The 22,970-nt window shown below is 43.2% G+C and overlaps 1 protein-coding gene across 2 annotated transcripts in view; it reads left to right on the forward strand.

Annotated features, from left to right (window-relative positions):
• SAMTOR (S-adenosylmethionine sensor upstream of mTORC1) overlaps positions 1-22,970 on the forward strand; it is an 82,664-nt gene that overhangs the window by 6,869 nt on the left and 52,825 nt on the right. Inside the window, exon 2 of one of the 2 annotated variants that reach the window (XM_073619885.1) lies at positions 15,589-15,732. The exons of the other annotated variant lie outside the window; for it this stretch is intronic. Coding sequence (XP_073475986.1) covers positions 15,589-15,732 — 144 coding nt within the window. The remainder of the gene's footprint in view (positions 1-15,588; positions 15,733-22,970) is intronic. 2 annotated transcript variants of the gene reach the window in all.

Below are 22,970 nucleotides of genomic sequence, written 5' to 3' on the forward strand. Positions count from 1 at the left end.
ATGTCTCTAGGTTTTTCACCTTAATGCATTCTATTCATTTAATGTTAAAAACCTTCCGTGGTGCAGCCCCCCCCCCCCCCCCCCGAGCCACCCTTTTACTTACCTGAACCCGACCATTCCAGTGACAAGAACAAGCCCAGCAGCTTCAGCCACTGTCTTGGGTCCTCATTGGATAGCTGCTGTCAATCTAATCCAGTGACACGGGAGTCGAGGCGGGCCGAGTCCTGCTGTTTGTGTCAATGGACGCAGCAGCAGGACTTGGGAGCGCACCCGCACGACAGCCCCCATTGAATGCGGCTCTCCGTGGGGGCACACGGTGGAAAGGAGGTGCCAAGAGCCCAGAGAATGAGGATCGGGCCGCTCTGTGCAAAACCCTTGCCTTTACAATCACTTTAAAATAAATATATGGTATCTGCCAAAGAAATTGTGATTCTATTCAGTCAGTCTTGTGATGCAGGTCCCCTTCCAGATAGTACAAAGCCTTTTAACATTGCCATTTCCTGTCTCAGGTGTTGTGGAACCTTCCCAGTATGTGTAATTCTAGGTTTCACGACTGGCTGTGAATGTTTAGCTACATTGGAGTACAAACATACTAATTCAGCTTGATTATAAAAAGCTGTCATTTGAGGTGATGAATCTCCCTGGCACTTTTTCTTCTGCATAGTAAAGGATTGTGTTGCTGGGTTTCAGAAGTGCCTTAAATGCAATCAGGTGCTTCTGAGATGTTTGATTTGCAGTTGAGCTGCTTTGTTTCTGTACCCCCAGTTGCTCTAAGAGTTGCACTAAGTTGCTTTTTGCATTCACATTGACTTGTATGGGGTAGAAAATAGCTAAGACACAAACGTAAGCCTATATACATGAGCCTTCAGAGACCATTCACACTATGCGTCAAGTTAAGGCAGCTATAGCAGCCACTAGCAATAATCATAGGAGATTCCAGCAGGCTGGTTGTACCCAAGTTGATTGATCAACATTGTACGTTGTCTGCCCATTAACCTTTTGAATCTCTGCCTGGTTCCTGCTGAGAATCGAACCGTGTATGGCCGGCCTTAGCGCGTGTGCCCTCAAGGCACAAGTATAAACGTCTCCTAATGGTGTAGAGCAATAGGGGTTATCTACTAAAAGCGGAGAGTGCAAAATCTGGTGCAGCTCTGCATAGTAACCAATCGGCTTCTAGGTTTTATTTCCAAAGCTTAATTGAACAAGCTGAAGTTAGAAGATGATTGACTACCATGCACAGCTGCATAGGATTCTGAGTCACCCCCAGTGTGTTATACATAAACACCTTACTCATCTGAGGTTTAACTAATCAGAGAGAGGTCATAGATTAGAGACTGTACTTAGAGTGTTGTAATTATCACCACACTTGAGAAAACAGGCAAGCTCAGCAAGAAATTTAGGAAATGTAAACAGCTGATTCTGTTCACTGAAGACTTGAGTATTCTTTAGCCTTCCCGTGTGTGAGGCAACAGCTCAGTATCCACTTGCAGCTAACTGACTTTCGGTGGTTTCATAAAGAGCTTTGTAAGTTATTTTGCCTGCATATTGCTCTTTGCCTTATTAAATTAGAGGCAATGAGTTTACACATACATAGAATTGGTATTGGTTCAGGTATTTCACTGTTATATGAAAATAAAGCAGCAAGTCTCAATGGTACTGTAAAATAAAATGTATATAAAGCCAAAACTTTTTTTTGTTATTTCTTATAGAGTAGGAAATGGTTAAAGCTTTAGCAGCGATTGTTTTTTTTTTTTTTTTTTTAATCTTAACGTGGCTGTAAACCCTTACGTAGACCATGCACTGGGTGTATCTCCAGGTGATCCATGGAGATGAAACAAATCCTCCTATATAAGTTGTATCTGTCTCTCTGTAGTCTTCTCTACATTACTTTTTAAAGTGCTGAATGTATAAGCTTGACAGAGTAAAGAAAAATGGGGGTGGGGAGCTGAAGTTACACACTGCAGAGCTCAGTGAGGAGAGCTGATTGGAGGGAAGAGAAACACTCCTTTCACACAGGAACAGAACTGGGGCTGTCAATCTGCTGAAGATCCCTCCCCTTTTTTCTCTTGGTGTCAGGAAAACTTGTCAGAAGTGACTCATGCTGATAGCAGAGGAATGAAGCAGCAGACAGAAAGGACACTGAGTGCTTTTTAATTGAGACAAGTACACATAGACGGTTATGCTTTGTTCATATTTCATGTCTGAGGTTTACAACTACTTTAACCCTGATGGTGTTATGCTGAGTATATAGATACCTAACATGTCCCGCTTTAAAATTGCACATTCTCGTGGCATGGCGACAAACTACGGTACTTAAAAATCAACGCTTAAATTTTTTTTTTTTTTTACATGTTACCTGTTTAGAGTTATAGTGGAGGTCTAGCGCTAGAATTATTGCTCTCGCTCTAATTTTCGCAGCAGTACCTCACATGTGTGGTGCGAATACGGTTTACATATGCGTGCGTGACTTGCGTGTGCGTTCGCTTCTTTGTGTGAGCAGGTTTTGTATGGCGTGTTTAAAAAATTTTCTTTATTATATTTTTACAATAATATATATATGTATGTGTGTGTGTGTGTGTGTGTGTGTGTGTATGTATATGTTAAAAAAAAAGTATATATTATATATTTTTTTTTTTGCACACTTTTAGGCCTCTTTCACACGAGCGCCTCCGCTAAGCGAAAAAGCTTTTAAATAAATAGTTTGCTTCCACCCTGGACCAGAAGTGACATGATGACCTCTCCAGTCCTTCAAGGCTCTATAGAGGCAGTCAAAGACAAACTACTCTTTGCCTCTGGGGAGGTGTGTACAGCAGCTCATGAGACGCTCGGACTGCTTTCATGAGAGCCAGCTACCGGCTGAAAAAAAAAAATACTGGAGTTACGGCTGATAGTTTCAGCTATAACCCCAGTAAACCACTTCAAAGCCGCAATGTGTGTACAGTGCCTTAAAAGTATTCATACCCCTTGCAATTTTCCACATTTTGTAATGTTACAACCGTAAATGTATTTTATGTGATAGACCAACACAAAGTGGCACGTAATTGTGAAGTGAAGGGAAAATGATAAAATGGTTTTCAACATTATTTTTTTTTTTTTTTACAAATATCTGAAAAGTGTGGCGTGCATGTGTATTTAGCCCCCCTGAGTCAATACTTTGTTGAACCACCTTTCGCTGTTATTACAGCTGCTAGTCTTCTTGGGGATGTCTCTACCAGCTTTGTACACATATAGAGTGACATTTTTGCTCATTCTCCTTCTTTGCAAAATAGCTCAAGCTCTGTCAGATTGGATGAAGAGCGTCTGTGAACAGCAATTTTCAAGTCTGTACTTTGACTGGGCCATTCTAACACATGAATATGCTTTGATCTAAACCAGTGGTTCTCAACCTGGGGGTCGAATGATGACTTGCCAGGGGTTACCGAATTCTGGGCTGTTCCTGAAGCCTGCTCTCCCAACCTTTTTCGCGGCTGCCAAGCTGGGCTGTTCCTGGAGCCCGCAAACGCCCATTCAGTTCACGCCATGGCTGGGGGGCAGAGACTAGAGGTCAGCTGACTGGTGAGGAATGTGTAGTGGGAGGGGTTGGAGGAGACCCCATCTCCTGATTTCGGCATAGGTGTCAGTGCTGTGAGACACCGCAGAACTGGAGACACAGTGAGTAACACTATCTGTGATTATAGTTGCCATTAAAAGTCCCCACTACAGTTCTCAGATCAGCAGATGACCTTGATCAAGAGCACCTAAGTTGGTTGAATACATGGAAGGGAGAGGAAAAGAGGTGGAGGAACAAAGAAAAAGGGAGAGAAAGAACAAGAAAAACTGCTAGAGTGAGAGATGAGGGGGCGGAGTAAATTAGGATAGAGAGAGATAAAAGGGAAAGAAAGGAGAACACAGAGTGGTACATCCTAAAATGTACCATAAGGAGTTTTAATATTGTACGAGTGGAAGGGACTCGGAGTGCTAAATGCCTGTGGGTTAGGGGCGCAAATTACCTGTCTTGCCTTGGGTGCTGACAAACCACGCTACGAAAACAATTTTACTGTTAGGGGTCCCCACAACTTGGGAAATTTTATCAAGGGGTCAAGGTTGAGAACCACTGATCTAAAACATTCCATTGTAGCTCTGACTGTATGTTTAGGGTCGTTGCCCTGCTGGAAGGTGAACCTCTGCCACAGTCAATTTTTTTTGTTGACTCTATCACCACCACTGTGCAGCGGGCGCTCGCCCGCTACCCCACTTAAAAGGGACCAATGTATAGCTATGACTGTTTGCGGGATCATACCGACCTGCCGCAGTATGACAACGGCGGCTGGTCGGCAAGTGGTTAATATCGGTGGAAGAAAGGTGATGTTTTCACCAACACACAGAATATACCCAGCAGTCCTAGTCATTGACGGGAGGTGATATTTCAATCTTAACATCAGGCGCATTTAAAGATTATTGTTGGTGAGTGGGGACCCAGGAGGGGAGCACGGAGTGTCACCACGATCTAAACCAACTGTATAAGTTGCACAAGTTCAACACACCATATGACTATATGGATGGACTTTATATGATTGCACTGAGCACTTTAAATTGTTAATTAACACTATGATATTGATTATATTTATGTAGGCACGTTATCATCATATACTGTTTATCGTTCCTTGGAGCAGCGCTGAGTATAGCATTCACATTTTAATTTCAAACCTCCTGAGGGCTTCACAGAACAGCTGTATTTTTTTTTGCTATGGTCTAGCACATAAAATCCCGATAGTACATTCACATTTATGGTTATTGCACCGATACCACTTTTTCTTTTTTAAGACCGAGTACAAGTACCGATACTTTTTTTTTATTTTAGCAACCCTGTTGGAGGGGGGGGGGGGGGGGGGACTTTGGTGAGATATCAGGGGTCTAAACACCTCCCCTATGAGACAGGGGAAGGTACTAAGGACACAGATTCCCCAGTCCCTTTCTCCGCAGCCTCAGCTGCACTGAAGATGAATGGACAGAAGACAGAGGCTCCTGTTCATTCATAAACTGAAGCATCATAAACACAGTTTATGATGTTCCGTTATGAATGGACATACTCCGTGAACGTGCTTGTAACTGCCCCCACCGCCGCACTGAGTATCCGAGGCTTCCCGACCGCTGATCTTTCCTCAGCTGTGTCCATTATTCCATAGACAATAATGCTTCTAATTTCTAATGTGTTAAAAAAAAAAAAAGAAAAAGTGGGCCTAAGATTGCTTCATGGCTCTATGGTGTTTTTTGATTTTAAAATCTCCATTTAACCACTTCCCCTGGGTCGCCATCATATGATGTCAGGGACTTGAAGTGGTGATATCTGAATCTTTTGTTTTCAGCAAGCGATTCTCTTCTTAGTAAAAACAATCCTGTCACCACTTGATTGCTTTTCCATGCTCTGTCCCGCTGCCCTCTGGTGTTTCTCCGGTTTCCTGCATTCGGCGATCCGGAGCATGAACCCGAAGTTTACCATAGAGCTTTCCAGAATAGAGGAGAGATCTGGGAATCTCTCCATAAAGAGGCGCTGTCATGCCCTATTCCTATTACAAGGAATGTTTACATTTCTTGTAATAGGAATAAAAGTGATCAAAAAGTAAAAAATTAAAGGGAAAGTGTAAAAATCAAAAAATATAAAATAAACAATTGATAAAAAAAAATTTTTTTTAAAGCACATGCGTACGTAGGTTGTGCCCGCATATGCAAACGACATTCAAACCACACGTGAGGTATCGCCACGAACATTAGAGTGAGAGCAATATTTCTAGCACTAGACCTCCCCTATAACTCTAAAATGCTAATCTGTAAAAAAAAAAAAAAAAAAAAAAAAATTTAAAGCATCGCCTATAGAGATATTTAGGTACCGATTTTTGGCGCCATTCCACGAGTGTGCGCAATTTTTAAAGCGTGGCATGTTGAGTATCTATTTACTCTACGTAACATCTTTCATATTTTACATAAAAATTGGGTTTCTTTTTTTCCCTGAATCATACTTTCCTAGGTGGATGCAGTATCGGTTCAATGCTGCATCTGTCCCCCCGGCGCCTCTGCACTGAGAACTGAGCGATCGAACACCGCTGATCGCTCGGTTCTGATAGCTCCCCGAGGAGAGAGCTGCTGACGGTCAGTCACAGCTCTCTGCTCTGCCCCCTCCTCGCTCATTTGAGCTCTGTGCTGTGGAGGGGGCGGCTGGCTCAGGCTCTCAGCGGCTCACTGAGAGGCTGAGCCAGGTGTGGGTCCAGGCACCTGGCAGATCCAGACACTATTGTCATGATGACGTGGCGCCTGGACCGACTTCTGTGACATCCGCTGAGAGCGGACTTCAGCCCATTCTCTGCTGATATTGGGTCACAGGAGTGCAAAACAAACTGCACTCATGTGATCCATAGGAGAAGTACAGCCAAATGAGCTGTGGCTGTACTTCTCCTTTTTTTTAATGTGTATTTTTTTTTTCTTGTGTTTGAAAAACGGCGTGAACTAAATTGCTCGCTCGCGCTCTCTCGCTCGCGCTGTCTCTCTCACGCGCGCTCTCCTCCCTCGCCGTCTCTATCTCCTGTATCATATCTGCTAGAGGTGCACCAAATGGAAATTTTGCTAATACTATTAGCAGTGTGTTTAAGCAAGAGATGGTTAGAGACTGCATTTTTCTTGACCTTCCTTGCACTAAAGGTGCCAGAAATTCATATTAATTTAAATTGATAATATTAATTAAAAAGTCGAATTAAAAAAAAAAAAAAATATATATATATTTTATAATTTTTTACTACTTAAACCCTGGAAGATTTAACCCAAACAAAATTGACATCCTTTTTTTCCCTACAAATAGAGCTTTCTTTTGGTGGTATTTTATCACCTCTGCGGTTTTTCTTTTTTGCGCTATAAACAAAAGAAGAGTGACAATTTTTAAAAAAAAAACACGATCTCTTACTTTTTGCTATAATATCCCAAATTTTTTTTTTCAAAAAAACAATTTTTTTCCTCAGTTTAGGCCGATGTGTATTCTTCTACATATTTTTGGTAAAAAAAAAAAATCACAATAAGCATATATTGATTGGTTTGCGCCAAAGTTATAGTGTCAACAAAATGGGGATAGATTTATGCCATTATTTATTAATAAAAAAAAAATATATATATATATAATTATAATATTTCGGGACTGCGATATTGTGGCTGACAAATTGGCCACTTTTGACACATTTTTGGGACCATTGACAATTTAGACAGTGATCAGTGCTATAAAAATGCACTGATTACTGTATAAATGTCACTGGCAGGGAATGGGTTAACACTAGGGGTCGATCAAGGGGTTAACTGTGTTCTAACTGTAGGGGGGATGGGACTGACTAGGGGAGGAGAGAGATTGGTGTTCATACTCAGTATGAACACACAATCTGTCTCTACTCCCCTGAATGAACTGGAATTTGTGTGTTTACACACACAGATCCCGGTTCTCGCTCTGTCACGAGCGATCGCGGGTGCCACGGTCATCGCGCCCGCCGAGCATTCGCGTCGGCTCTGGGCGCGCCCGTATTGGACTAGAGGAAAAGCGACATAAGGTAATGTCGATTTGCCGAGCCAACTTGCCTCAGTAAAACTGCGGCGGCTAATCCGCAAGTGGTTAAACTGTAATTTTCGGTTACGATTTTTTTTTTTTTTTTTTTTTTTTTTTTTTTCATCCTGCATTTTTTGTTTCCGCACCAAAATTTCCATTTGGTGCACCCCTAATATTTATTATCTGGGGTTTTTATTAATTTTCTAGCAAAAATACTGATTTAAACTTGTAAACAAAGTGCCAGAAAAGGCTTGGGTCTTCAAGTGGTTAATATAGCTCTTAAGAATCTTGAGATCCCAGGGGGTTTATACCTACTGTATACTATTGAGAGATGGGGGGAAAAAACCTGGGATAGCTGTTCTCTGGGTTGGAAATTTACAGATTATAGCTCAGTTTGCTGTCTGTATTCACAGCTGTAAAAAAAATGTTGCCTTCATCTCTGCTGTTTTGTTTGTGGAGGAAAAATTAGCTACAGTATACTGGAATCTGGATGGGATTTAATTATGCTTATTGCATGCAGAACTCTGCTGTTGCAGTACAAACTGTATAAAATGATTTCTTTGTGTTTAATGGCCGCTTTAAGCAGAGGAAGAGTACACAAGTAAATATCGGCTCTAGTGATATTCTCATTTCAAGCATCCTCTGTATTTATTAAATCATGTATGGGATGCAGAGTGGAAAACGCCACATCTGTGGTGTGGATAATGATGATATCGTAACATGTTGGAATTCTCTGAAACTATTTAGCTGAGCAGTAGACTAGGAACAAAAACTGGAAACCATAGCTCATTCACCCAAGAAAGGTCAATGGGGCAGTTAAAACAATAAATCGTAGCCAACAAGTAATATTGCTGAACGGTGTTATGCAGCAGCATCCACCATTGCCTTATATGCATTCAACTGCTTCAGGTGTAAATTGGCCCAAAGGCAGACGAGTTGAGATTTAATATGTCCATAGAATATTTCGTGATTTCTTGCCAGTAATTGACAACCTTGGGACAAAACTAGTATTTGTGGAAGAATGTTCCTCCATATATCTCCAGCAGGCTGGGGAAATGGCACAGAAAACCTTTCAGTTTACCCAGACAATCTGAGCTTATTTAATTGCCAGCAAAACATTGTCAGTGCTGCTTTTTCAGATACTCGTTACCATCACAAAGTAGCACCCATGGGTCTTATAAGCAGAGCAGGCTATGAATTTGAGGGCCCTGGAACAATATACTTGGAATCCTTTATTTAAAGGCAATATGAACCTTGCGTTTTTCACTTTCATAAGATGTGCATTGATCATGTAGTTTCATGGTGTCTTTGTTGCTGTGTACACAGTCTATAGCAGTGATGGGGAACCTTGGCACCCCAGATGTTTTGGAACTACATTTCCCATGATGCTCAACTACACTGCACAGTGCATGATCATCATGGAAAATGTAGTTCCAAAACATCTGGGGTGCCAAGGTTCGCCATCACTGCTCTATAGTAAAATAAATCTTCACATTCCTGTGTCAGATGTTTGTGTAGAAACATGAGGTATTTGGCATGGCACTGCATAGGTTATTGCACGGCCTTTGTCTGTAGTGTGTAACTGAAATTTTCCTGTGCAGAACCTACACATCCCCCAATCCATGGGTCTCTTAGGCATTCACAGGCACACAGAATGCTCATTGGTGCAACTAGAAGATGAGATGTGTATTATTTTATTTATTTATTTATTTATATGCTAGTACTTCCACAATTGGGATGTGGCACAAAGCCTGTATTGGATGCTGTGTGACCTGGATCAGGAAATTGTCTTGTTCCTTTGGCGAATAGGGACAGGCTAACTGTACAAATACATGGACATGGAGGAATCTATCAGCCATGACATTGCTGACTTTAGCCACAACATGAGAGCCCATCATCACAAGGTATGGCATACAAACAGCACAGGGAATATAACTATACCAAGACCCCTTTCACACTGAGGAGTTTTTCAAGCGTTTTTGCGTTTTAAAAAAAAGCACTTGAAAAGCTCATGAAAACTGCTTCCCATTAAAATTCATGGATGCTTTCACACTGGGGCGTTGCATTGGCCGTGAGGTGAAAACTTCTGCAAGCAGCATCTTTTGGAGCATGTTTGGAGAGCTAAAAAAAGCGCCCCTCTCCATTTTAAATGAGTGGAAAGCGCCTGAAAAGCACTTCAGAAGCTCTTTAAAAGCGCCTCAAAATGGTTCTTGCAGCAGTTTTTTGAGTCTCTTGACCTTCTTCAAAAAAGTGCATCGCTAACTCCTGAAAAGCACCGCAAAATACTACTTGTGTTATGTTTGCTACTTTTGGTTATTTCATTGTGTTTTGATTGCATAAAAAGACACAAAAGCACATATGTTCAAAACGGTTTTAGTTTTATTATTCTGCATAACTCGTGTAGCCTCCCTGGGGGTTTTCCCGATTGTGGTTCAGGGTTAAATTTCAGTACTATTAGTGGTAACCCCGAGCCACACTTGGGATTACATCTCAGGATCCTGGTGCAGGTTACTTACCTTGTCCCCAGGATCCTGCGATGTCCCCCCGCTGTGTCCGCAGGCTCTGTCCTCTGCCCCGATGTCCTGTGTGCCGGGTCCGTTCCCTGCGAGCGCCGCGACGCACGGGGGCGGAGCCTGGTGGCAAATTCAAAAAGGTGAAAATTCATAATACATACAGTGCACTGTAATCTTACAGATTACATTACTGTATGAAATAATTTCACATCCCTTTTGTCCCCAGTGCTTTGTCCAGTGCCCTGCATGCAGTATTATGATACTGTTCTTTCTGCCTGGAAACTGGAGATTGTCCATAGCAACCAAAAAGTGTCCCTTTACGTCAAACGTGGTTTTAGACCAGCTAGAAAACAGCGATAGTAAATTAGAACACTTGCAGAATTGAGCGATAGTGAATCGTGGGGAATTTTATTTTATTATTTTTTTTATAATTATTTATATTTATTATATTAGAATTTTATGTTTTTGTGTTTCAAACTTCATCATACCCGGGATATCTACTAGACTCTTGGTGGACAGATTTAAGTGTGTTATTGCTAAGAATTACAGGCCTACAATATAAAACGCCAAATTTCTATGCAAAATAATTGTACCACTTTGAGACGCAAAAATCTGAAATAATCATACCGCCAGGGAGGTTAAAATAAAGTTTTTTTTTCACTCAACTTTTTTTTTTTTGGTCAGTTTGAACAAAGCATAAAATATGCAAACTTTGAAAACATTTTTTAGTTTAACATAAAAACCAGTTTACAAATCCTGATAAAGAGTTGGGGGATGGGGAATATGAAGTAGAAGTTTAGGATGAAGAACCAGAGCTGGTTTGGCTATTAGCTTGAGAAACATCAGCAGAATTTGAGCTAGTGTTTACACTTGGAGGATATGTTCCCTGTGAGGCATGAGCAGCAGAGGAAGCATAAGAAGGCCTCTGGGTATTGTGCCTTGAGCTGTATGAACGCACAGGGGTCTGTGGAGAGGGCAGTAGATATGGCTGGGCCGGAAGGCATGGGGACTCATAAGAATATTGACGGTATGACCTCTGAGGGGGTTCATACTGGCTAATAGTGGGCAATGGCATTCCTGACTCTGCAGCTTTAATACAACCCCCTCCCACATAATTATATATACCCATATGTATCTCCATCTGCCTCTCTTCTCTGCTGGTGTTTTTTGAAGTGTATGATAAATTGTCCTCAGGAAGGACGCATTTGAGTTATTTGGATCACAGAATGGATCCTTACACTCCTGTCTTTTTTTTTTTTTTTTTTTTTTTTTTTTAAAGGAGGTCTTCATGGCTTTGTCCGTCTCTGGATTTTCAGGCTTTTTGCCACGCCATGAGGATTGTGATGTTGGTCTGTCATGACTAACCTGTAGAGAATAATATGCCGATTGAGAAATGCAATGATGCCTTTGTGTACATCAGAGCTTAGTAATCAATAGTATGCTTACATGTACGGATCTTTGCGAAGATCTTGGACGTGCACTCGGATGTTCTGTCTCATCCATAGACTGGGACTGGCCTTCTCCCACTTGTGTGGCTTGCTCACCTTTCTGCACGGCTTCTCTCTCATTATTTTCAGTGTTCTCCTCACACTCAGACGTTTGATGTACTACAGTAAAAAGGAGGAACGTTTGGTTACAAAAACTTACTATATGGAGACCTACTTTTTTCACTTTCTAGATGGAACATCCAAACATCACTTACGGTCTAACGTCCATGACTTTCCTTAGGAAGGACAACGTTTCAAAGAAGACTGACTTTTTTTTTTTTTTCTTTGCGGTAGCTCCGGAACCGCTTGCACGCACTCTGCCTCATTCATATCTCTTCGAAAACGGTCTCTCAGAGAACGCCACCTTCTGTTTAATTTTGAATCATGTAAAGACACATTGAGAGAGCATTTGAGTAAAGATTTTGAGTAAAGTGGCTAAGAAAAAAACCTATAACCAATTAGACCTCATAGTCTGTGTGGGGGAGTCAGCATGCCCTTGCCTATTCACAATATTAAACATCACGTGCACAGAATGCTATCAACATATTCAGATGGACAGCAATATTTTTATGCTTGGGTCACCACAATTTGAGTGTGCAACAAGGGCAGCAATGGACACACAAATTATTTCTTTCTGGGACAAGGTGCGCACACTTCAGAGAGGCCAGAAAGGATGTGCACTGACCTCAAATTCACATGTATTACTACAAACGGTAAATAACAATACATACAAAGCAGAGTGCCACATGGTTTGGCTCTGCTGCAGCGAGAGACTGAACAGTACATTACTCACATGTTTCCATAATCTTATGATTACATGAAAACACTGACAAGAGAGCATGCTGTAGTTGGGCAACACTTACCATGTTGATCACGCTGTTTGGGAGTCATGGTGGACCAATTTTGTGTCACAAGCTTAGAGATTTTATCCCATAGTTGCTGTGTTCTTACTCTGTCACTGTGGTCCCGACAGGTTGAGTCCCACAAGCCTGGCCTTTCGTGCACCAGGTTTATTAGTTCCTCCTGGGAGACATCTCTGGCCATGTTGTAGAGTAAGACTCTGAGCAGACCTGTCAGTGGTGGCAGTGTGTGTGGCAGACGCTTATTCTAAAATTATAATTGGTATTGCTAAAATTACAAGTCTCCCCCAGCTCGGTCTTTTAAATGGGGGTGGTGGCAGTTAAAGGGCTAATTGTGTAATTAGCCCAGTGACAATCACTCTCAGGCTGCTCGCACCTAGATTGTGGTCCCGCAAGCTGGAAAATCTTTGTGCTGGGCGCAGCTGAGAGTGGCATTGTTACGTAAGTGACAGCGTGGTGTGAGGTTGGCCGGTCCTTCGTTGAAAGTTAGCGAGGAGGGCAGGGATCTGACACCCGCGTTCGTTACATAGATTGTAAGCTCTAACGAGCAGGGCCCTCTGATTCCTCCTGTTTCGAATTGTATTGTACTTGTACTGTCTGCCCTAATTTTGTGAAGCGCTGCGTAAACTGTCGGCGCTATATAAATCCTGTATTATAATAATAAGAATGTTTCTCCTTGGGGATGTACTAGGGATGTACTTCCTATTGTCCAACTACTGCCTGGGTCATAGGTTGAGGTTCACAGATAAACAAGAAAAAGAATTATTTCTTCAAAACGGATCTTAAATGATCGAACGTTGATTTACATCGTCTGTTAACGTCAGTTAATATTCGTTTTCACGGATCTTGACGTAGCCTTGTACGTTAAAAAAAATTGATAAAATTGGAGGTTAACGGATGACCATAGAAATGCATTGTCGTCCGTTGACAGATGGAAGAAAAATGGATAGATGGTCTGTTCGTGTGAAAAGGGCCTAATACTTGGTTAAAACACTTAAAAAACGTACAATGCCTTTAACTGTGCCTTGATAATATTCCTGCATGTCCTAGCTAGATGACTGCATACATATTCTTAGAGCAGATCCTGTGGCGTGGGACCTTCCAAAAAATGTTGCAGTGGAGCGAATCTTTATTGCTTTATTTAAGACTTTTCGCCCTATCATATATACTAATTCTTTAAGCAGTATTTATTCCAAAAGCAAACCTGTATTATATTGCAGATTACCAATTCTTAGATGTGATAGCTACATTTGTTTTCTTTTTTAGGTTTTCCTTGCTTTATTTTCATTTGGTGATCCAGCCAGGAAGTCTGGTGTGTGTGTGTGTGTGTTTTGTGTTTTTGTTTGTTTGTTTTTTTTTGTGTTTGTTTTTTTGAAGTGGAATTTTAACCAGTTCAATACAGGGCATTTTCACCCCCTTCCTTCCCAGACCAATTTTTAGTTTTCAGCGCTGTCGCACTTTGAATGACAATTGCGCGGTCGTGCGACGTTGTACCCAAACAAAATTGACGTCCTTTTTTTCCCACAAATAGAGCTTTCTTTTGGTGGTATTTGATCACCTCTGCGGTTTTTATTTTTTGTGCTATAAACAAAAGAAGAGCGACAATTTTGAAAAAAACACAATATTTTTTACTTTTTGCTATAATAAATATCCCAATTTAAAAAAAAACAAATTTTTTTCCTCAGTTTTGGCCGATACGTATTCTTCTACATATTTTTGGTAAAAAAAAAACGCAATAAGCGTATATTGATTGGTTTGCGCAAAAGTTATAGCGTCTACAAAATACGGGATAGATTTATGACATTTAAAAAAAAAAAAAAAAATTAAATTTTTTTAACTAGTAATAGCAGTGATTGCGATTTTTTTTTTTTTTTTTTTTTTTTTTTTTTTTTTTTTTTTTTCATGACTGCGACATTATGGCGGACACATCGGGCACTTTTGACACATTTTTGGGACCATTCACATTTATACAGCGATCAATGCTATAAAATTGCATTGATTACTGTGTAAATGTGACAGGCAGTGAAGGGCTTAACCACTAGGGGGACACAAGGGGTTAAATGTGTTTCCTAGGGAATGCTTCTAACTGTAGGGGGCGGGGACGTACAAGGGGAGGAGACCGATCAGTGTTCCGCTGTACTGGGAACACAGATCGCTCTCCTCTGAACTGACAGGACGTGGATCTGGGCGGACATCGCGGCCGCCGGGCACACGCACCGGGTCCCAAGCAACGCGGCGGGCGCGCGCGTGCCCCCTAGATGGCCGGGAACCCGAGGCCCTCATATGACGTCCACCCAGGATGGGAGATCCCATCTGTGGACGTCATATGTCTATACGAGGGTATTGAAGTGGTTAACAACTTGAAAGAAAAAAAAATTCTCTTTAGCAAGGAACATACATTCCACATTGATAATTGTGCTGTATATTGCCTCCAGCATAATTGCTGGAGGCTGCCATTTTGCTGAAGCTCAGAGACTGTACTGTAGTAAATCCTAAAGCAGGACTAAACGCATCTTCTTTTTTTTTTTTTTTTTTTTTTTTTTTTACAGTTTCAAAAAAAGTTGCATCCTTGGAATTCCAGGTTTGCTAACTACGTTTGCTTGTTTCCTCAACAAATCTGTCAAATGGCTGGTGTCAACTGATCACATGTGCAGCACCATGGCAGTTGCAGTTCAAACAGAAGCCGCTCCCTTGGCTGTAAAGGATAGGAAGGAGTGTTTAATTCCACTTTTAAGGCTGTCAGCAGATCGGCCTCTACAAAGTCATCGGTGCCTAAAAATTTAGAGCAACTGAGCATGTGCAGAGCAGGGTGATGCAGTGTATTACTGGATTTTAAACCATATAGGCACTTATTTTTAATGTTTTACATAGCTATACCTGCAAAATGGGCCAGCTTGAAGTGATCAAGCAGGACTTAATTTTCTGACTAAAGTTCCACTTTAACAGAACAATCTGTCCGGTAGAAGTAGCGGTTAGAGTATTAAGACAAACTATTTAACACTGACAGGGGTGCTTGGACAATGATCGTCTTTTTTTATTTATTCATGTTAAACCGTTATCCCAAAAGTAAAAAAAAAATAACTGTTTGCTGTAACTGCAGAGTGAGCTGGAGTTTAGCTGCACTTTGTTACAGTTTCTAAACCTGTTAGTATATCTTACTCTTTCCCCCCCAGACTGCCAATACTGTTGCTCAAAGGAGCCCCTGTGCTCCTTCATCCAGAGTGGGGGCACTCTAATACAGGAGGTGTTACTGGCTAGATCGCCAGATGAAAGCAGAGGGAGAAAACAACCTAAAATCCATCCACATCTAAGGATTGGTAAGCTACAATATTACATTTTTAGTTTTTGGGTTTAATACGACTATTGCTGTACTCCTTCCTTGTTCCACTGAACTGATGGCCTTTTCTTATATTGCACAATCTTGTTCTAATTGGTTTTCTTCTGGAGAAGCAAACAATGCTCTATAAGGGCTCATTCAGATGGTTGATTAGGCCCATTCCCTGTGAAGAGTCACTGGCAGATACATGTGCATCCACCTTGGAGCTGGTGCAGGCAGCCCATAGAAATTGGATGCACAGTTAGCGGCTGTATGGACACCAATGGTGCAGAGGTTCTCTGTCCATGCAGCCTCTGCGGGTACATTAACTTATGTGGGCTGCCTGCACGCAGCTCCGAGGTGGATATGGATGTGCCTGCCAGCGGATCTGCACAGGGGATGGGCCTAATCGCCCGTCTGAATGAGCCCTAAATCTTTGTGCTAGTTACTTGGCTCTCATACTAATCTTGTGGCTTTGACACTTATTAAAGTGGTTGTAAACCCTTACAGACCATTTTTACCTACAGGTAAGCCTATAATAAGGCTTGCCTGTAAGTACTGGAAATATCTCCTAAATATCTACCATATACGCTTGCACTGACGTCATCGGCGCATGTACACTATAAAAAAGGGCACAATCGTGCCCTTTCTATAGGGCCCGTGCTGTGACCTTCGGCTCCCGGTTCCCCTCGGCCAGTCACAGAGCCGTAGTCCGCGGCCCCGGAAGGATGAGGGTTGAAGATGAAAACAGGTAAGTGGCACATAATGGGCTAGTATGTGATGCATACTAGCCCATTATGCTTTTATTTGCAGGGGAATAAAGAGGAATTAAAACCCATCAGGGTTTACTTCTTCTTTAAAGTGATTTGTTTGTAAAGCTTTTTATTTTTTATTTTTTTTTTTTTTAAATCCCTCTTCTCGGTCCTCTACTTAAAGGGGCTTCCTATGGTGGCGCACCTGCGGGCTTGCTCCCAAGTCGGGCTGTGTGTGTCCATTGACATAAGCAGCATGGTTCAGCCCTGCCCCGCACTCTCTGCCCGCAGAATTTGATTGAGAACAGCCAATGGCTCCTACTGCTGCCTCCTGAGTAGAGATATATTATCAAAACGTTGGAGGTGAACTATATCTGCTGTTGAATAGCCAACATCTCTCTATTCAATGAGAATACAATTTTCCCCTGAGGGTGGGACTTTAAAATCACAGATTGTGAAACCGTATTTTAAGATTCAAATTTATTTATTATCAAAAATAGTGGTCCTATGCAGGGAAAATATAAAAACATAGAATATTGGACCAACATAAATTATACATCAGATGCGATTAGAAAGTAATAAACACACATGATATAGTCAATAAATACTGTTTGCATTACGGAGTAACTAGACTCCTTCAGGGATAGTCCGATATGCAATTTAGTAACAATTATAGAAAGTACAAAAATATGTTGTACATCTATTAGATACTCAAAGGCAAAATGGCGAACGTAAGGAGAGGAATCCACTTTCTGTCTAGATACTCACGTGCCTGATAGCAATGTGTATGGCCCAATGAACGTAGCAAGGGTGATCAGATGCTGCCAAAAAATAGAGTGCAAGGAGGAAAGCAATCGGAGAAAGCCTGATCAATGAAGATTGAACGCGGAGCCACAGACAGGCAAACCGGGACCAAGATGGTGTCGCTGTGGGTAAAAAGGAAGTATTGAAAGTAAATAGTATATGAATTTCACTCTGTTCACCCTCCGACCCCCTGACCGCTCAGCATTTTTTTTTTTTTTTTCGGTAATCGGGATGTGTGGAGTGGCCCTTCCCTGTGCCACTTCTCTCTCTTTCCATCCAGTCCTACCCTTCGCTGACAGCACATTGGGAACGGCGCACGTGTGCACTATGTCCCACAATGAGGCAGGGGCTTGGTTCCATTCTACCCTCCCTCCTCAGCTGTCATAGCTTTTGGACGCTACCGCGCATGCATGTCAGTGGGAGCGTGACGCATGACCTCGCTCCGCCTGTGCCACCATCTTGGATGTGGTCATGGGGCGACGCCGTGCGATGCACACTCTGGGAACCTCTCCGATTGGCCATTCCAGGAGACTCAGGTTTTCAGAGAGACTGAGTCTCCACCTGCTGTTTGGGGCGGATCCATTTGCTCATTAATGACCATATATTAGAGGAGAGATGTGTCTCTTCATGGTGACTGATTGCAGGGGTTGTGTGTGCTGAACTCTTTGGAATCTTGATACACAGGTAGGCTTGCACCAGAAGAGTCTTCCCCGCACCAGTGTGTATCCAACCAGGTATAGAATGGATGATTCTCTCCAGAGATAAAGAGCCCCAGGTGCTGGCTAATGCTGATTCATGATGTGAATAAACAAGGAAATCCGGACAGCCGCACACCAGGAAAATATTCTCCAAAAAGGTTGCTTTATTGTAAAATCAGGATCATACCATGTACAGAACACCGTAGACAAAATGTACAGGCAATCAGCTAACGCGTTTCGCACTTATGCCAAGTGCTTACTCATAGCTATGAGTTTGTCTTGTTTGTTCGTGTGTTTGGGGTCGTTATCATGTTAGAATACTGCCCTGTGGCCCAGCCTCCAAAGGGAGGGGATCATGCTCTTCTTCAGTATGTCACAATACATCTTGGCATTCATGGTTCCCTCAATGAACTGTAGCTCCCCAGTGCCGGAAGCACTCATGCAGCCCCAGACCATGACACTCCCACCACAATGCTTGCCTGTAGGCAAGACACACTTGTCTTTGTACTCCTCACCTGGTTGACACCATCTGAACCAAATTGGTTTATCTTGGTGTCTCATCAGACCATAGGACATGGTTCCAGTAATCTGTGGAACCTGTTCTGTTAAACCTCTGTATGGTCTTGGCCATCATGCTGCAGCTTAGTTTTAGGGTCTTGGCAAACTTCTTATAGCCTTGCCCATCTTTAAGTAGAGCAACCATTCTTTTTTTCCGATCCTCAGAGAGTTCTTTGCCATGAGGTGTCATGTTGAACATTCAGTGACCAGTATGTGAGTGATAACACCAAATTTAAAACATCTGCTCCCCATTCACACCTGAGACCTTGTAACACTAACGAGTCACATGACACCGCGGAGGGAACATGGCTAATTTGGGCCCAATTTGGACATTTTCATTTAGGGGTGTACTCACTTTTGTTGCCAGTGGTTTAGACATTAAAGCAGGGGTCTCAAAGTAACGGCCCGTGGGCCATTTGCGGACAGGTTACAAATGGCCCGCAGGGTTACAAATGGCCCGCAGGCAGGGCCGATCCTAGGTGGGTGGCAGCGGCTGGGAGCTTTCTCTCTCTGTCTCCTCTCCCCTGCATGCTGCTGCAGCCCAATGCGCTGAAACCCAAGAGAGCAGAGCGGAGAGAGGATCTGCCCATTTACAATCAGCTGTTGTCGACGAGACGGCGCCTGCGCACAATAGCCGACTGAAGACATTTTTTAGTCAGATTGTGCCGAGGCACGTTCATGTAGGTGAGGGGCGGAATTTAACATGAAGGGAGCAGATGTTTTCAAGGATGGCCACTGCTGCAAAGATGGGGGCAGAATTTTAAACGTTTAGCTAGCTTAATAGGCATACCAGGAAGAATAGCAGATAAAGATTTGTTTATCAGATTTGTTTGGGCATCGTTAAAAATTCTGCCCCCATATTTGCAGCACTGGCCATTATTGAAAACATTCGCGCCCTTCATCATAAATTCCGCCCCTCACCTACATGAACACTCCTCAGCAGTGCGAGGCACAATCTGACAGAAAAATGTCTTCAGTTGGCTATTGTGCACAGTTGCTGTCTCGCCGACACAACAGCTGATCGTAAAATCAGTTGTTGTGCTATTACGTACGGGTGCATGCGCAGTTCGTCCCAGGCACTATTCGATAGCTGGCACTTCTCAACAGAACACCGGCCCCGGATCCAGGGTCCTGCTGCCACCTCACGGCGGAAGATTGTGGCGTTCTCAGGGTGCCCTGCCACTAGGCCTGTGATGAAGCCAGGACCTGACAGAAAGAGAGGACTCAGAAGGCAGAAGATCAGGCCACCAGCTGACTGCCAGGAGGAGAGGTAAGCGAGCCATCACACAGAGGCTGAGCAAAGTCCTTAGTTGTGTGACTGGGGTTTAAATTTGTGAAGGGGGGGTGTTTGTGGAGTGTGTGTGTGTGTGTGTGTGTGTGGTGGGGATTTGGTATTTGTGGAGTGTAAGGGGGATATTTGCGAAGGGGGTTTATTTGTGGAGTGTAGGGGGTAATGCTGGGTGTTAATATTGCGTCCGCTGACACCAGTGCTGGGGGTTAATATTGCGTCCGCTGACACCAGTGCTGGGGGTTAATATTGCGTCCGCTGACACCAGTGCTGGGGGTTAATATTGCGTCCGCTGACACCAGTGCTGGGGGTTAATATTGCGTCCGCTGACACCAGTGCTGGGGGTTAATATTGCGTCCGCTGACACCAGTGCTGGGGGTTAATATTGCGTCCGCTGACACCAGTGCTGGGGGTTAATATTGCGTCCGCTGACACCAGTGCTGGGGGTTAATATTGCGTCCGCTGACACCAGTGCTGGGGGTTAATATTGCGTCCGCTGACACCAGTGCTGGGGGTTAATATTGCGTCCGCTGACACCAGTGCTGGGGGTTAATATTGCGTCCGCTGACACCAGTGCTGGGGGTTAATATTGCGTCCGCTGACACCAGTGCTGGGGGTTAATATTGCGTCCGCTGACACCAGTGCTGGGGGTTAATATTGCGTCCGCTGACACCAGTGCTGGGGGTTAATATTGCGTCCGCTGACACCAGTGCTGGGGGTTAATATTGCGTCCGCTGACACCAGTGCTGGGGGTTAATATTGCGTCCGCTGACACCAGTGCTGGGGGTTAATATTGCGTCCGCTGACACCAGTGCTGGGGGTTAATATTGCGTCCGCTGACACCAGTGCTGGGGGTTAATATTGCGTCCGCTGACACCAGTGCTGGGGGTTAATATTGCGTCCGCTGACACCAGTGCTGGGGGTTAATATTGCGTCCGCTGACACCAGTGCTGGGGGTTAATATTGCGTCCGCTGACACCAGTGCTGGGGGTTAATATTGCGTCCGCTGACACCAGTGCTGGGGGTTAATATTGCGTCCGCTGACACCAGTGCTGGGGGTTAATATTGCGTCCGCTGACACCAGTGCTGGGGGTTGATATTTGCATCCGCTGACACCAGTGCTGGGGGTTAACCCCTTCCCGCCGACTGTACGCACATCTGCGTACTCGGCTTTCCAGGGTTATACCGGGATGATGCCTGCAGCTGCAGGCATCATCCCGGTACCGTTGTTTAGAGCCGGCGATCGGCTATCCGAGTATAACAACCGATGCGGCTAAAAGCCGCTCAACTGTTATACGGGAGGAGCGGGAGGGGACATCCCCTCCCGCCGCTCCTACCAGACCTCCCGTGCAATCAGTAAGCCCGGTGTCCATTTGGCCGCCTTCGATGGCTGGGGGCGGGCTGGAACGAAGCTGTGGGCGGCTTCGTTCCAGCCCTCTCAATGTAAACGCGGAAGCGACGTCATGACGTCACTTCCCGTTTACTCGGCTGCCAATGGCGCCGGTTTTAAAAAAATATACAGTGTTCAGAATCGCTGTTTTCGGCGATCTGAATACTGTGAAGTGCAAAGGAGGGATCGGGGGTCTTTTAGACCCCCGATCCCTCCATAAAGAGTACCTGTCACCACCCATTACTGTCACAAGGGATGTTTACATTCCTTGTGACAGCAATAAAATTTAAAAAAAAAAGTTTTTTTTAACCACTTGAGCCCCGGACCATTATGCTGCCTAAGGACCAGAGGTCTTTTTCCAATTTAGCACTGCGTCGCTTTAACTGCTAATTGCGCGGTCATGCAATGCTGTACCCAAACGAAATTTGCGTCCTTTTCTTCCCACAAATAGAGCTTTCTTTTGATGGTATTTGATCACCTCGAGTTTTTATTTTTTGCGCTATAAACGGAAAAAGACCGAAAATTTTGAAAAAAAATGATATTTTCTACTTTTTGTTATAAAAAAAATCCAATAAACTAAATTTTAGTCATACATTTAGGCCAAAATGTATTCGGCCACATGTCTTTGGTAAAAAAAATGTCAATAAGCATATATTTATTGGTTTGCGCAAAAGTTATAGCGTCTACAAACTAGGGTACATTTTCTGTAATTTACACAGCTTTTAGTTTATGACTGCCTATGTCATTTCTTGAGGTGCTAAAATGGCAGGGCAGTACAAACCCCCCCCCAAATGACCCCATTTTGGAAAGTAGACACCCCAAGGAAATTGCTGAGAGGCATGTTGAACCCATTGAATATTTATTTTTTTTGTCCCAAGTGATGGAATAATGACAAAAAAAAAAAAAAATATTTACAAAAAGTTGTCACTAAATGATATATTGCTCACACAGGCCATGGGCCTATGTGGAATTGCACCCCAAAATACATTCAGCTGCTTCTCCTGAGTATGGGGATACCACATGTGTGGGACTTTTTGGGAGCTTAGCCGCGTACGGGGCCCCGAAAACCAAGCACCGCCTTCAGGATTTCTAAGGGTGTAAGTTTTTGATTTCACTCTTCACTGCCTATCACAGTTTCGGAGGCCATGGAATGCCCAGGTGGCACAAAACCCCCCAAATGACCCCATTTTGGAAAGTAGACACCACAAGCTATTTGCTGAGAGGCATGGTGAGTATTTTGCAGCTCTCATTTGTTTTTGAAAATGAAGAAAGACAAGAAAAAACTTTTTTTTTTTTTTTTCAATTTTCAAAACTTTGTGACAAAAAGTGAGGTCTGCAAAATACTCACTATACCTCTCAGCAAATAGCTTTGGGTGTCTACTTTCCAAAATGGGGTCATTTGGGGGGGTTTTTTGCCACCTGGGCATTCCATGGCCTCCGAAACTGTGATAGGCAGTGAAGAGTGAAATCAAAAATTTACGGCCTTAGAAAGCCTGAAGGCGGTGCTTGGTTTTTGGGGTCCCGTACGCGGCTAGGCTCCCAAAAAGTCTCACACATGTGGTATCCCCGTACTCAGGAGAAGCAACAGAATGCATTTTGGGGTGTAATTTCACATATTCCCATGGCATGTTTGAGCAATATATCATTTAGTGACAACTTTGCGCAAAAAAAAATAAAAAAAATAAAAAATTGTCTCTTTCCCGCAACTTGTGTCACAATATAAAATATTCCATGGACTCGACATGCCTC

This window comes from Aquarana catesbeiana, linkage group LG03 (genome assembly GCF_042186555.1).
Source record: "Aquarana catesbeiana isolate 2022-GZ linkage group LG03, ASM4218655v1, whole genome shotgun sequence".
NCBI classification, from domain to species: domain Eukaryota; kingdom Metazoa; phylum Chordata; class Amphibia; order Anura; family Ranidae; genus Aquarana; species Aquarana catesbeiana.